Genomic DNA, 16,937 nt, shown 5'->3' with positions numbered 1-16,937 from the left:
CTACAGAGGAACTCACTAAATTGTACTTGAAAGTGGGATAGCAGTTACTCAAGCAACTAACATAAGAGCAAATGAAATTGGTATTTCAGGAGACGGTCAATCAGGCCAATTTTTATGAATACGTACTGTAGTGTTATGAGTATTTCTCTCCAAGTGTAATTCAATTCACAAAATATACAAATAAATACACAAAATATGTAACAGTATCAGCTTCACATTTCTAGTGGTGTAATTTTTTTTTTTTTGCAAATTCTTGTGTTTGGGGAATCTTAATGAAACATGGAACATTTGACTTGCCGGTTACCACTTCTGCTGGAAGCATCTGTGCACTACAAAGCCACCACACTGACAATCTTGGAAAAAGAGTGCAGGGTTGAACCAACATGGAGACTGCACCTTCTGAATAATCTAATAATTTGTTAAGGGCAGTGAGAGAGAAAATGGCATTGTTGCTGACTGCCCTGTACTAGTTGTATGGATAAATTGAGGACATCAGTCTCCAGAGCTGTCAATATGGCACCTTTTGTGAGCAATACATTATCTATTAAAATAAGTCACTTGAAATGGGTTTATTCGTTTTTGTGTATGAATGATACAGAAGAAGGGACTGGAAGGGCCCAGTGTTCCTTTTTCCAATAAGCCCCACTTTAAAGATACGCAGGGTTGCCAAGCACAGCTCTCAATTTTGGCCTGTTCTGCACCTGAGAGGTGCTAAGCACCAACACCTTCCATTAATTTTCATGGGAGTTGTGGATTCTCAGCACCGCTTAGGACCATCTGTGAACAGTGTGAGAGGACACCTACAGGGAGATAATACAGCTAAGTCAGCAGGTAGGAGAAAATGGAACCTGCTATATGGGCTTGAGGAAAGTCAGTGATTTATAATCATATTTACTTCTGTCTACTTAGCCAGTTTCTCTGTTGTTCAGTCACAGAGCTGTATGAATGGAGGGGAAAGAAAAAACAAACAAACAAAAAAGTGTTACCATCTGCCATGCTGTTTCATTGCTTCCAAGGCAAGCAGCTGGAAAGGAGATTCTAGTCCAGTCTCATTCGTCTCTCTCCAGAAAGGCATTTTAATAAAGCAGCACCAGAGTTTTCTTTTTAAAATGTTTCAAGCTTTGTGCAATCCTGATGAGAGGAGCAGCAGGGAAAGGAAGGATTCTCATTTTACACTGTCCCTGAATAAACTCAGCCAGAGCTTGACAGTGCCAGACACACACTGGCCAGTGCAAGAAACCTAGATATTTTGAACACTTAGAAGAGCTGTCTCAAGACAGCATGTTAGAGGAGCAGCAGGAACAGAGTTTAGGCATGACAGGTTTTGATCTATTTAGAGCACTTACAGCAGTATGTATATTTATATACTTTTTAAATATATTTTTTTTCTTTCAAAGTTAGCCAGAAATAAAAGCCAAGTTCTTGTTAACCAGCCAAACCTTAGCCTCACTTGAAAAGATTCAGAATAGGGTTATTTCTCTTTTGGGGAGTAAGGGGCCCCTCAGGAAGGAGATGAACAAATCCATCCCCCCTTTCTAGACATAACAAAAGGTGGGAACTAGCCAGCCAAAGCTCTGCCTCTCGACCCAGAAGGACAACCCATCAGTGTCACTGCAGAAGCACAGAAGGGAAAAGAAAAAACAGAATTGCGGAAATAACCAAGGGCAGGCACACATTTTAAATTTCCCATCAATACATTCCGAAAATAAAGTGAAGCTTTATAACCATCTTCCTAGTTCAAAAGAGCTGTTTGTGAAGGTCTCATTAAAAACAACGTTACACTGAAACACCTAATAAATAAAACATACTGCAAGTTATTGTAGTCAACTTATTGGGCGAAATCCTGGTTCTGTTGGCTTCAATCAGTGGAACCAAAATTTCACCCATAAATTTTGAGTACTTCTCCTTTTTATTCCTAAATTTTAATGTACTGTGCCCTCAATGTATAGAGCATTGAGCACTTCCTGCAAGGTTTGAGCATCAACTGAAGTCCCTGGGAGTTAAAAATGAGCAGCACCAGGCAGGATCAAGTCTTTTTAAAATAAAAGACATCATAATTTTATAGCTAGTGAGTTAGTAAATTATGCTAAACATCCACTCGACATTGCAAGAGGTGTGTTGAATTCCCCACCCCCTCTCTCCATCTAGAGAAGTCAGCAGTGAAGCTGCTCCTGAACTTAGGGAGTATGAGGCAAGAAGAGTTTAATATAAGGAGATTTTCACTTAAAAAAAAAACAACACACCTCTTAAATATACTACACAATTTTCAAGAGCTTGCTTACAAGCTCCAGTGTGTTGCTCAGCTGCCACAGAGGAATAACTGGTCATAACCATTCCAAGTGTCTAAGTGCTGCCAGTCCTGTACAAAGAAAAATGATGTCCAGCTCCCATTACTAAGGAAGCAGCTTAGAGAGGTCCCACTGAGGGCTTCCTTCCCAGATGATTTATGAGATGTTCATAGCTCCCAGAAACTGGGGGGGGGGGGGGAGGCCGGAGGGGAAAGAGCATCAAGATAAACATAATACTTTCTAGCTCCTCCCTCCTGAAATCATGACCCTAGCAAGTCTTAGACAGCTGCACGTTTGTTTTTAAATCCACATTTACAAAATCATGTCTTCTTTGTAAATTTGGGAACAGAAATATGTTCATCCATTAAACAGCCTGTTCTCCATTCAATGAAAGTCAATTTGGTGTGAAGTTATTTAAAGCAGGGTGATTTAAGAGAGGTTTTTTCGTTAGTCGTATAATTCCAGGCTAGACTTTAGATAGCTATCCAGAAGAATTCTAAGATTATTTTTTTCCCATTTTCTAAAAAGACCCAATTAATGTCCTACATTGCATAGAGTAAGGGTTAGCTAGAAACTTGACCTCTGGGAAACATCTTAATCCCACAAGGTACTGAAAATCTCAACTCCCAGTGACTGAGCTAAGCACCTCATAGCATTAGACCCCAAGAGAACTTGTCCAAAGAGCCTATTTAGAGCTCATATTTGAAGAACATATGCAATTTCATCCTCAAATTTCACTTTACCTCAGTGAAAAGATACGAGAAAGTGTCTCTGTTCTGTAGAAAGCTACACTCTAAAGTTACTGTTTTCTTTTAGTTTGATGCACTATATTCAGTCCTATATTGTGTGTAATTACATAATTTGTTATAGGCAAAGGTACTATAAAACATCAATGGCAGTTCACCTGTATAAGAACCAGGCTTGAATTATTTCAGAACCTGCCAAGACTTAGTCCTAGTATTTCAAATAGCATAGCTACGTCACTTGACTGGAGGTCAGACTCCCATTCGCCCATTAATGCCAACCATGAGAAGACACAGACAGACAGTCAAACAGAACTCTTCCCTTTTTAGCAAGTATTTGACTTATAGATTTTAGACGGTAAGTTATTTGGACCAGAGAATCTTTATTCTACCTGGCACAGCACTGATGACAATGCTGGTGCATAGTGATTTATTAATAATGGCTCACTTTTAATCACATGCATATATTATTTCTTATGAATCTGTATCCAACTGTTCCAGCAGAGATATTGCCTTCATCTAAAGGCATGACTGATATTAGGGAAGGGAACACAGAGAGAAATTTTTCAGAGTTTAGAGATTTTTATGGAAAATTACTGAAGGAATAAATGAGAAGAGGTTAACACTTAAGTTGAAATGGAACCCTGGACATTCTAAAGTGTTTTAAAGGATAGTTTCCGAGTGCTCCCATCTCTAACAGGAATAGATACAAGGATTTTATGCAAACAGGTTGAGAGATTATACTGGACATATGCACCCCTTGAGTGCATTGTGAGACATAAGTTGCTGAAAGCACTTTGTTGGTAGCCACAAGAAGTGCAGGTACCTGAAATAGCTCCAAAATTTTAAGTGCTGTTGCTTTTATAAATGTTTCCTTTAAAAAGGAAGTGTATACGTTTAGTCTTAATTTTAAGAGTTTGATCTTTGCTTCCACAATTTGCACTGAATTCAGTGAGAGTTTTGCCTGAGTAAAGTGTCCAAGATGAACTGCCAAGTGTTTAAATATTTAGGTGTAGAATAAATATTGCCTCTCCACATCCCCAAGATAACACGCTCCTGTACAAGCTTTTGGGTGTTCTTGAAAGATGTAGTAATTTGGTAAGTAACCAGTGCAATTCATGTGAGTTCTGAACACTTTGTCACCACTCCTGAGCCCACACTGGTGGACAAAACAGAGGAGGGTGCTTTAAGCACCTCTGGGAAGTGATGGATTTTAAACTCCCTATCTCATGCTGTTAGGACTCCTACGTCCATTTCTGAGGGAACAGTACTGGCAGGGCTAACCAAACCGCTTGTTCATAGACCGAATATTGAAAACCACGGTTTTCCAACTCTAGAACAGACTATTATCCAGGCTCCTTCAGATTGTCAACTTTGAAAAAAAAATATTCACCCTCTCCTTTCCCCCAAGGAAACATACCAGAGAAACAAATATCCTTTTCTGCCTCTCTCATATAGGGTATATTTTTTTAAGAAGGGTAAATTGATTAAGGAGCACTAAATTGTCCTGTTATACCAGCTAATTTCACATCTGAAACCTTTGCCAGGCACATACCTACATCCATAATGTGAACTTTATACATATCACACAGAGGGCTTCTAGACCACAGGTACAGTTCTCTTAACGTCAGATGACCCTTGGTCATAAGTTCTTGTTTATTTTAGCCAATTGTCTTCCCTTTCTGACAGATAGGAAGAGCACTTCGAGATAAGAAAGCCGCCTCAGCTCAGGAGTAAAGTGTTAGCAAATATTCCATAGATGTCATGGTTGATCCTTGAGATGTGTAACTTTTACACAGGAAAAAGCTATACTAACCTCAGAGCCAAAAGGACCATATCTGTGACCAGCAGCATCTGGTTGTTCAGAGTAGAAAGCATAAACATAAGGCCTGAAAGAAAGATTTTGTTCAGAATAGTCTGCTTTCAACCACAAAAGAAGAAGAAATTGCCAGGTCATGCTAAGTCAGCCTTTCAAATATTGTTTGCCGTATGTAAAAAAAATTGTTGCTCAGTCAGATGTTTTCCAAAGTGTGATCAAGCAATTAGTTGCTCCAGAACTTCATTAGATAACAGAGCACACAGTCTGAGGACGCTCACTCTCCCTTCGTTCTGTATGAAGGAGAGATCATGATATCAGCTCACATGGGCTATGCAGCCTGCAGCATGTGAGAACTTGTGTAATAAAAAACACAATTAAGATCTTAACATTTTCCCAAGCTTCAGAGTGCAGCTTCTGCATTTACCACTGCCTAGAAGTTTATTAAGCCACATTAGATTAAGTAGCGTAAAACGGCCAACATTAATCCATGTAATTAAATGTTCCCCAATAATTAAAGGACATTTGCATCAGAGGTTTTTTGAGGAGGGTTGAAACACTGCTGGTTAAAAGCTAAGAGCATCAACGAATAGTGATACTGAATGCTGGCAAGAATAATTTTTAATACAAATATTCCAGCTGTTTCTGCATCTCCAGCTACTTTTAAAGAGAAGGCAAGTTGGAAGTTTACAAAAAAAGGAACACTACATGAATTACCTTTCATTGTCTGGTAGGGTTAGCCACTGCAGTATTGTTAATATTCTGCGTTCATGGGGGATGACACTAGACCACAAAAGAAAAATAGGTTTAGTTATTGTTGTATACAGAGAAGATAATCATTAGGTATCCTATGATCTGGACCTATCATGGACAAGCCAATCTTCTTTTTTTTGCTCATTAGAGTTCAAATTTCATTCCCATTTTGCAGCTCAAGTTATTGCTCATCTTCTGCAACCATGTATTATACTGAAAAGATAGTCTGATTAATCTCTCTCTCTCACATTTGAGCCACCACTCTCAAGGAAACAGTTCATTTTTCTACTATCCTATGTAGCAGTGGATAAGGACCCATTCCTGTAAACTTTTATTCATGTGAGCAGTCCTTGCTCATAACAATAGTTCTGCTGAAGTCAACAGTACTGCCAGCCTAAGTAAGGACTACTCACATTAGTAGCATTTACATGATCTGCTCCCACTACTACTGGGACTTTTCAGCTTGGAAAAGAGATGACTAAGGGGATATTATAAAATCATGACTGGTGTGGAGAAAGTAAACAAGGAAGTGTTATTTACTTCTTCTCAGAACACAAGAACTAGGGGTCACCAAATGAAATTAATAGGCAGCAGGTTTAAAAAAAAACAAACAAACAGAAGTATTTCTTCATACAACGCACAGTCAACCTATGGAACTCCTTGCCAGAGGATGTTGCGAAGGCCAAGACTATAACAGGGTTCAAAAAAGAACTAGATAAGTTCATGGAGGATAGGTCCATTAATGGCGATTAGCCAGGATGGGGAGGGATAGTATCCCTAGCCTCTGTTTGCCAGAAGCTGGGAATGGGCGACAGGGGATGGATCTCTTAGTGATTACCTGTTCTAGTCATTCCCTCTGGGGCACCTGGCATTGGCCACTGTTGGAAGACTGGATACTGGGCTAGATAGACCTTTGGTCTGACCCAGAGTGGCCACTCTTATGAAGTTATTAGAAAGGCTCACATTGACTTTGGTAGGAACTGAATCAGGTCTTAAATTGGTATAAACCAGTTTCTCTCACACAGATATGTAACCCCCTTGGGGTTCAGAGAGCATGGCCCTTTAAATCTTTTTCCTAAGGGGGAAGTGCTGATTGTTCCAGAAGGAGGAAGTGCTGTTGGGGGCAGGAGGAGCAGAGAGAGAGGGGAGTGTCAGTGTGTGGCTCTGGACAGAAAGGCTGCAGCAAGCAGGCCGTCACAGAGGGAAGCAGCCAAGAACCTGCATGAAGCCTGGGAAGAACAGAGCGGCCCATCGGGGACACCCCAGGACCGGAGCCAGGAGGAGCACGGTGCTGGGGAGGAATCAGCCGAGAAGGACAAACTGGAGCTGGACCCAGTATCACTGCTGCCCAGAGCTGCATGAGGCTGTGAGTACTGGGGCTTGTGACCTTGCATTGGGAATAAAGAGGGAGGCTGTTAGCTAGTTAAGTGGGGAGGTTGTCGCTCTGTGTGGCTTTGTAGAGAGCTCGGAGTGGTTTGTTGGGGAAAGTTTACTGGTGTTGAATATGACCAAGAGCACCCAAGACTCACCACTGGACTGGAACTTTGCCCAAGACTCTTGAACTCTGCGTGCAAACACATTGCTCGGTGTCTGCCCTTCCAGATTGTGGTACCACTGGGCCTATGGGGCCTTGTATTGAATGCAACCCTGTTTTATTGCTCCCCATATAATTCCCCCTGTTTCCCCCTGCCATCCCTCTGTGAATAAACATTTCCCTTTCCTATATTCATTGTACTCTTCTGGTGGGTGTGTGCGTTCACTCTGGGGGGTTTGGAACAGGTGCCCCTGGGGTGGAAAGGACTTTCCCTGCTGCATTCCTGCGCATGCCTTCTCTTGGCCAGAGTTGCCTGCAGAGCAGACTCCATCTTGGCCACGAGGGCGCTAAAATTACATATACATTTAGAATGCCAGTCATTCAATCAGCATCATGACGCTCAATTTTGAAACTCTTATTCTGCTAAAACCTCCTTAAGAATACTGAGACTTCCCAGTTGGGTGGTGAGACTAATATCTACAAGAAACAGAAGAAGAAGAAGAAGAATTTTTAAACAGAGTTGTTAATCTTTAAAAATGTCATCTTTCTGTGTTCAAGACAAAAAGCTATATGAAACTGGAGTTAAGACTGAGAACATACATTGGTAATTTAAGGGTATAAATTACATCCCTCCAATGTTTATCACAAAAACAAGCATTACAAATCTTAACTCTGAATTTCCTGGATTAAGTTTAAAAGAAATTCCAACATTCTAAAGTATGGAAATGCACAAGTCAGACACCCAAACAGCCTTAACTGTGCATGGTGTCACTACAGGACAATGATCACCCAACTATGGCTAGCGCATAATAGTTTAACTTAATCTGGAACCAGACACTAACTGTTAAAGCAGCATCTCTCTTTTTGGCTCATGGTTTCACTACATGGCTGTCCCCCTATGCTGTCAAAGTCCACCATAGGTGATGGAAGCCACTTTGAAAGTGGGCAGTTAATCATGGAATTCTCTGTAGTAAAATATTCACCAGCTTCTCCTGTACAAGTAAATTCCATTTACGAAGAATGGAGAGGGAAAAAAATTACCATTCATCCTAAAAAAATTATTCCTCAAAACATAGTGAGTTTAACTATATGGTAAGTTCGAAGAGTCTACATCACTCCATTATGTAAGTCATTTGGGAATAATAAAGGGTTTGCTAAATTTCTTAAGGGACATCTTACAAATTCTCAAACAACAACATTAATTCTGGGCCCAAAGTGCACGTGCTATAATTCTGGGGAGTATACACACTCTTCAGACATACAGTGGCTGAATCCCTACTTCCAGAATTATTTCAAGTTCGCATTTAACTATGAAACCACATAATAGATTCTAAATAATGTGAATTACTTAAAACCATTAGTCACCATGCCCAGCATGACTATGTAGTGGTAGCATATTTTCTTAACAGACAAGGAAAGTAAGTGAGGTCCCTTGCTCCTAAACCAGCAAGTTAGAACTCATGCAGATTAGGGGTGGGGGTATGGCAGTGGGAGCTTCTGTCTATCACAGACATTTTCATAGCGGTCACAGATCCACAGGATCTGTGATACACCCTAGCTTTTACACAGCCTCTTGAACCAAGGGGTCTCATTCTTTCTTAAGAGTAGGCTCTGCAGCCTCATCACCTCAGAGACTGAATCTCTAAGCTTCATGACTCCTGCTTCACACCAGGAGCTCTGCCCAACACCACCTGAGAGACTCCTAGGCCTGGTCTACACTGCAGGGGTGTGAAAAACACCCCCCCTCCGTGAGCGATGCAAGTTTCAGCGCTGTAAAGTGGCAGTGTAGACAGTGCTCCCAGCGCTGGTAGCTACTCCCCTCATGGGGGTGGTTTTTTTTAAAAGCACTGGGAGAGCTCTCTCCCAACGCTGGTGCTGCAACTACACAGCCAGGTACGGCAGCGCTTTGATGTTGGCAGGGAAGACATACCCCAGTCAGAAACTTTTACTCTCTTCAGGGACACAGGCACCTCAGCAAGTATTTGCAGTTACACCAGACAGCCTTTCCAAAACAAAGCAGGGTTTATGAGTCAACTGGAAGACAGCATTGGAAGTCCTTAACACAGAGAAGCAGAGTCCATCCAGCGACACCTGAGCAATCTGCGAGCCACGCTGCTATGGACTCCATTTCAATCTCTGTGTCCCTTTGTCTGTCCATAGTGACAGCAGTCCAGCCTTTCCCGAACATCAACTCTCCAGCCTGTCACCTCTCAGACCTTTGTTCTCGAGCTAGCCTCTGCTCAGCCTTCCTGCTGAGAGGTGGGGAGAAAGCCTCCTTCCTCTTTGTTATTGATTGCTAGGTGTCAATGTGCTGTCCACCAGGAGTTTCCATGGTCTTCCCAGATATTCCATTGACATCGGTTAGCCTCCACCAATCCTTTAATGACCCAGTAAGTCCACCCCAGACATCTAGGCAGCACACATACTTCATGCCTCCTGCACTGCCCCAAAAGCAGATTTAACCCGTTAGCCCCCACTGGGTAGCAATGCAAAGTACAGGGGGAAACTGAAGCACACACAGGATTCATAAAAAAAAAAAAAAAGATTACAGAAAATTCCCATTTCATCACAATAGCACATATCACTGTGATATTCAAGAGCATAATTCTGGTGGAAGGCTTTATCAAAAAAAAAAAAAAAAAGAAAAAGAAAAAGATCCATTTAATACTTTGAGCTAAACATACTCTGCTCTCTTCCAGCAAGGAGTTCCACAACAGGATCTCTGCTGCCAAAGTTTGTCAGAAGGAAGAAAATGGGGTGATCTCACTTCCCTCTAGTAATCTTTCAGAGCTCAGAAATGATACATATCCAGCCATTTTCAGATAGAAAGATGGCTGGCTGAATGCAGGATTAGGCAGTAAACCTCAGAATTGTCTTCTGGATTGGAGCAAGGGGAAGAGGGTATTCATCCAAAACATGGTCATTTTTAAAAGACAAATTGTTTCATTTGAGGGGGAAATGTCTGAATTCGTTAGGCTGCAACGCTGGCACATTTTCATCGTGCCAAATGCTGTAAGTGGCAGGAGGGCAGAAGAGGCTCCTATAAACACCCTCACATAGAATATCAGGGTTGCAAGGGACCTCAGGAGGTCATCTAGTCCAACTCCCTGCTCAGAGTAGGGCCAATCCCCAACTCAATCATCCCAGCCAGGGCTGTGTCAAGCCAGGCCTTAAAAACCTCTAAGATGGAGAGTCCACCACCTCCCTAGGGAACCCATTCCAGTGCTTCACCACCCTCCTAGTGAAATAGTGTTTCCCAATATCCAACCTAAACCTCCCCCACTGCAACTTGATCCCACTGCTTCTTGTTCTGACATCTGCCACCACTGAGAACAGCCAAGCTCCATCCTCTTTGGAACCCCCCCTTCAGGTAGTTGAAGGGTGCTATCAAATCCCCCCTCACTCTTCTCTTCTGCATCCAAGGGCTAAAAGAGTATGTTGCTGTTAAGGCCTGGTCTACACTTAAAAGTTAGGTTGCATAGCTATGACATTCAGGGGTCTGAAAGATGTACACAGCTGAGCCCTGTAGCTTTGCCAACTTAATACCTGGTGTAGACGCAGCGAGGTTGACAAGACTACTTCCCTTGAGCTAGCTATGGGAAACTGGAATTCCTACAGCAACAGAGGGGAAAAAACCAAACCAAAACAAAAAACACCACACAACAGGCATTTACAGAGATATAACTACAGTGCCGTAGCTGTACCACTGTAGCACCCATAGTCTAGACATGGCCTGAGACTAAGCTGCCAGATAACTTTTAGCTAAAGTTGAGCAATACAATTAACAACATAACCACACTTATTTTCCACTCAGGAGCCCTCCACAAAGAAGTCATCAGGCTCTGGACCAAGGTAAATGTCATATTGTAATATATTATTTAACAAAATTATAAAGAAACCACAGTGGGGGGTGGGAAATGGGGTGGGGTTTTAAGCTTTCTTTGGCTGGGAAGCTATTGAATGTTAGAGCCAGGGAAACTAATGAACATTTACTTACACCAAATTAAGTCTGAATTATTTGCAACAGGTCTTCAGAAATAAAGGTCACTTACACAGACCAGAAGAATGTCCCAGCTTTCACCCCTTGCTTGGTAGCAGTAATCCATATCTAATGAGGAAAATATAAAAGGATTATAATAGTACTCAAGTCTTGATTTAAAAAAAGAAAATTAAAGCAAACTTTTTCAAAACGTTTTCCAACTATAAACAAGGAAGTAAAGTGTAGCCTTTAGAATCCCATTTCAAATTTGAGCATTTGTAAGAAGACATGCTGTTCTATACAGATTTTGGGGAAGTGAATTATTCTTTAGTCAGCCATGTTGAGGTATGCAGTGTTGTAGCCAAGTGGTCCCAGGATATGAGAGAGAGAGGGAGAATTAGTAAGGTAATATCTTTTATTGGACCAACTTCTGTTGGAGAGAGAGAGAGAGAGAGACAGACTAGCTTTTGAGCTTACACAGAGCTCCTCTTCAGGTCTGGGAATTATGAAGAAGAGCTCTGTGTAAGCTCAAAAGCTGGTCTCTCTCTCCCCCTCACGTTGGTCCAATAAAAGATATTACCTCACCCACCTTGTCCTGCAGCCACGTGGAGGGTCATTTTATACTTTTCTTCCATTTCACCTTAAATCTCCATTACTCCTCTTTCACAGGAAGTGATGTAGCTGCGTGGCCTACATGAGGCACTTCTAGCCATCAAAGGACAGCAATATCCCATTTTGGCCTCTTTCTGATCAAAACTGGGAGAACACCAATTTAGCAAACAACTGTCAAAAATTTCAGAGGAGCAGCCATATTAGTCTGTATCCACAAAAAGAAAAGAAGTACTTGTGGCACTTGAGAGACTAACCAATTTATCTGAGCATAAGCTTTCGTGAGCTACAGCTCACTTCATCCAAAGTGAGCTGTAGCTCATGAAACCTTATGCTCAAATGAATTTGTTAGTCTCTATAGTGCCACAAGTCCTCCTTTTCTTTTTGTCAAAAATTTGTTACTCAAAACTAGAAGACATGCTTGGAAGATTTTCTTCAACAAAAACAAAAAAACCCACACACTTTGGCTGAACAAGAAATAAATAGCTTCCAGTGGTCACGTATTGGAAAATACCTCTTAACTTGGAACCTTCTGTGTCAATATATGTTCATCATCATCATCATCTTCTAGACAGCTGCCTGTGCATGAATTATTCCACAGCCACATCCTGAATTTTCTACACACATCTTACTTTAGTCTTAACTGAACTAATTTAATGAAGTGTTTAAGTGCTATGAAAATGGAGATTTTTATATTTGAGACTGTTAATAAACATTTAACCTAGGTATATTGTTCTCATTACACGATGATATTAATAAGCACCTTCACTCCTCCCTTCAATCCACTTTTCTCCCCTTGGAAAGCTCCATAGTTGATCTCTGCACCCTCAATGCCTCCAAACCTTATTTCTCAAGTTTTTCTTTCTTTCTTTTACTGTTTGTTTACAGTTGTTGGCCAGAAAATAAAGATCAATCAAGTCCTCCAACAGTAGCTAAAGCTATGTACCAATCCTAATTATGATTACTACTGAAATTAACCATGACCCCAATGAAGTGAGCTCTAGCTCACAAAAGCTTATGTTCAAGTAAATTTGTTAGTCTCTAAGGCACCACAAGTCCTCCTTTTCTTTTTGCAAATACAGACTAACACGGCTGCTACTCTGAAACCTGTCATATTTCTAGGTAGTGATTCTAAGCACATGCCCCAAGAGACACCCTCCTTCTGACCAAGCTAGTAAAATGGAAGTAGCTTTGACAGATTAATTATTAGGATTGGCACACATTGCCAAGGCATCCTGCGTATCAGCCGAGATGTTGATAGTTGGTTTTAATTCTGATCCTCTGCCCAGCCTCTTTACAAAAGTCCTGCTGAAAGGCATACACAGATCAGGGCATGTTCTGTGAACACCACAGTTTTGCTTGGAATAGGAGTCTCCATGCATAAAACCTGTCTACTTTTCAATGTTATGCTCACATGAAGCCTGCGTCTGAAAGCCCTCTGTGTGCGAAACGCCCACTGAAGTCCATGAAGACTTCTACATAGAACAGCCTTACTGGACTGAGTTTAAGATGTGACAGGAGACAGCCCAGTAGAGTTAAATCCTCTACATTATAACTGTTCTGTGAATAGATACAAGGGTAGCAGGAGCAGTGGCAGTACAAGCTTCCCGACACTGTACTCGAGCAACCTGTCCTGTCGCTGAGGAACTAGTTCTGCCTCCATGCCTACCTAACAGTGGTGAGACTGCAATTATATTAGTATTGGAACATGGACTCAGTAGACCTGAAATTAGTCCAACAACTCCTCAAACAATGAGCACTCAGAAGTCATTAAAGACTAACTACTCATACAGTCGATATTTGAACTGATGCCTTACGGAAAGGGAAGCGGGTGTCTGAATCAGTTTCTTATCCTTGGCAGACTACCATCATGATAAATTTAGCTCTATGCTACACGGACAATAAGATACTATAGGATCGTTTGAAAAACTACTTTGGTTTATTTTTGTAGAACTAAAAGGAAAAAAAAGTTTGCCGTAATGCAATTTCATGCCAAGATCCACAACAACAACAAAAAATTGGAAGCGATATTTCAGGGCATCTGAAGAGGAGACTGCAATGGTCATCCAGATGTAACATATAGATGCACAGTTTAACACCAAACCAAGTTTAGGATTACAAGAGACATATTAGACCGAATTCAGTACCCTAAAAGAGCAGGATATAATTGTCCCCCACCCCTACTCCTCCCAATGGATAACATAATATAATTAAATGGACACTACAAATGATTTTAGCCTAAATGCCAATTGTAGACAACAAAAATAAGGCTGACATCCTATCCCTCCCTCCAGAACAGCAAGAGTTGAGAACAAAGCATGCGGGTTATCTTTGAACATCCTCCCTCACTGGTTTGTGTCACAACTTTAAAGTTTTATATACCTCAAAGTCCCTGTACTGTACCTATAAATTTAAATGTATTTTACAATCCTCTGTGACGAGCATGTTTGTTCAGGTCAGTTATCCCGCAGTTTGCTGTGTTTGATTTTGCAAGGTCAGCATCATTTGTGAGTTTAAGTCATTTATTTGTTATACGTAAATACACCAGTTTTAGCTGCTAGTGGAAACTATATCATGTAACATGCATGTACCTTATATTACATCACACCACACCCTGTATCGCAAGCTATAGTAGGTCTATATTATTAAAGTACCCTACTAGCACAGAGGAGAGAGGAATAACATTTAAAACATTATCCAGCATTCCCTATTACTGTGTATCACAAGAATTAGAGTATGTTTAATTTCTACAGCGCAGAAAAGTCTGTTGTATTAAGGACCCAAAGATTCAGCTGTAGTGCAAAAGCCAGTACTCAAATCCAGCTTAAAAGAAACGATTTTGCATGTTTACAGGGTCATATATTAATGCCTTTAAACACCTCTGAATTACAGTATTACTCTATTCCTTTTATTAGTAGGTAGACACAAAGAAGTTAAGCGACTTGTTCAACGTTATACAGGACATCAGTGGCAGCACCCAGGAACAGAACTTAGGAGTCCTCAGAACCCCTAGTCTCCTGGTCAAACTGCTAGACAATACTGCCTTTGTGTATGTACATTACTACAAGGAAAATCAATTGGCATGGCTCCTGGACTAGATTGTGAAAGCCAGCAAAGTGCAACATCTATCTATTTTTAATCTTTTGTGGAAAAATAAGTTCCAAATCACTTCATAAAGCTTTCCCAGTATCTGTTGCATTATGAAAGTACGGGCAAAAGCACATCCTAGGCCAAGGCCAATATAAAGTAAATGCACTGCATTTTGGCTCTTGTGGGATCACTGTACAAACACTTCTTCTGCAAGCTGGCCAAGGAGGGAAATTCTGGTCAGAAGCAGAGGTACTATATACACCATCTGTGGTTGAGGAGAGGCAATGTCTGGGTGGGAAATCCCTTTCTCATTAAGAAATGGCCCCGGGGGGGGGGGGGGGATTGCACAGTAACTTACAGGGTTTCTGAGGTAAATCTGCATTCAAATTTGGTACAACTATGTAGAATTAAAACTAGAGCTGTTTCATGTGTATCCACTACCAAAAAGGTAAAATATACAGCAACCCCTTCCCTACCATGCACCTTTTATCTGACTGAGATAATTATGTGACTAAGTAGTTTAGCACAATTGCCCTCTGGCACAGTCAGACATTTTTGGTATCAGAAAGCTATTACCTAGTAATTGGCTGAGAGGGTCAGACACACAGGGTGGATTTGCCAATTTAAAGCCAAAAAAATTGCTTATGGAATGAAATTCTTATGGATATCCATTTTCTCCCTATTGACCATGAAGGATCAAGAAAATATCATTTTAAAACAATTGATAGGTTTTTACAATAGAAAGGCTGGATGCAGCTTCCTGCAGAGCCCCATCTCTCTCCTTTTAATCTCACCATTTTATCAATACTGTTCCTATGTTGGTTGCGAGAGACTATTTGAGTAAGCTATGAAGCTCCTTATTCCCTCAGGAAATATTCCAACTGCCTCCATGCTGCCAGTCCCTCCTAGCCTGAGCTTGATCCTTTAATAGCCAATGCAACATATTCCTATTAAACAGAGGCAAATCTGATTGGTTTCAAAAATAGAGATTGCTTAGATGTAGGACTTGTTTTTCCCCCTGAAACTGACATTTCTAAACTATGTAGTACTTGGACCTAATGTCTAGAGACTATAAACACAGCACTGAGACACAACATGTATTCCAGTGACTCATTAATATACAGCAGCTACAAGTAAGGTGGTGGTTTAGGAACATGATGTTCCTTTTGGAGCCTCAGCTGGCCAGCAGCACAGTTCAGTGCTTCTCACTAGGCCCTTCTGAACTCAAGTTCAAAAAAACCACCACACCCCCTAGAATTGTTAAATGCTTCCAGTCTCAATTTAAAGTGAAAGTAAAACTTAAAAAAAAAGCCAGCCAGCCATGACACAGGAGACAAATCCAGGCTAATGACCAGAAATGCTACAAAAGAGCCTATGTGTTGTACTGCAGTTTTTATACAGCCATGATTTAAAAGTTAGTGGACAAAAAGCTGGAAAAGTACAATGCCTTTTTTGGAAGAAAGTGTGGGCCTACTGATTCCTTCACTGTAGGATAAGTGGCATTCACCCATATGGGTTTACTCCTGAAAAACAGGAAGCTTAAAAACTTCTACAAATCAGATTTGGCATTGAATGAAGATTTTGAGCTTCATTAAAAAAAGATCAGTGCTGTACACTGAAAATAAAGCTTTTAAGAGTATAAGTCATCCAGAAGGGTTTATCCTCTAAGAGAGGCTCCAAAACTGGGAAATTTCTCTGGGACACTACAAAACCTTGCCATAGGTCCTGGAGATCCAACACACTTTGCATTTTTATTACCCATTTCTATTTGCCTTTTTAAACAACTTATTCCTGTAGTAGAAGCATTGGTTGAGGAGGGAAGGAAGGGGCTAGTCTACTGATAAGGCTAGAGTGTGATTTCCATGGTTCATAGAGCATATAAACTATTCTACACAAGAAAAATACACCATCTGATCAGTATTTTCAACAATGAATATGGCTTTGACTACTGGTTAAGAGACCTTTGAGATTTGTTCTTATGGTTAGACTAGAGGTCATAAAAAACACTGAGAAGGGAACTGCAAGCATCAAGAAACAGTTTTTTAGTGCCTCCTTTGAGACCACTGGCCCAGATGCCCATTATCTCTATGTGGATATCAGCTAAGGATAAGACATTTTATTTGCA

The 16,937-nt window shown here is 40.9% G+C and overlaps 1 protein-coding gene across 4 annotated transcripts in view; it reads right to left on the bottom strand.

The window, feature by feature from the left end:
• The window catches only part of ENPP2 (ectonucleotide pyrophosphatase/phosphodiesterase 2), a 107,257-nt gene that overhangs the window by 30,442 nt on the left and 59,878 nt on the right, over positions 1–16,937 (bottom strand). For all 4 annotated transcript variants that reach the window (XM_073330256.2, XM_073330258.2, XM_073330255.2 and 1 more), the window contains 3 exons: positions 11,187–11,242; positions 5,565–5,630; positions 4,848–4,920 (listed from right to left, as the gene is read on the bottom strand). In XM_073330256.2, the coding sequence (XP_073186357.1) occupies positions 4,848–4,920; positions 5,565–5,630; positions 11,187–11,242 (195 nt within the window). The remainder of the gene's footprint in view (positions 1–4,847; positions 4,921–5,564; positions 5,631–11,186; positions 11,243–16,937) is intronic.

The sequence above is a fragment of the Lepidochelys kempii genome, chromosome 2 (assembly GCF_965140285.1).
Source record: "Lepidochelys kempii isolate rLepKem1 chromosome 2, rLepKem1.hap1, whole genome shotgun sequence".
Taxonomy (NCBI): domain Eukaryota; kingdom Metazoa; phylum Chordata; order Testudines; family Cheloniidae; genus Lepidochelys; species Lepidochelys kempii.
Note: the sequence above shows the minus strand (reverse complement) of the source record. Positions and strands in the feature narration are given on the sequence as shown.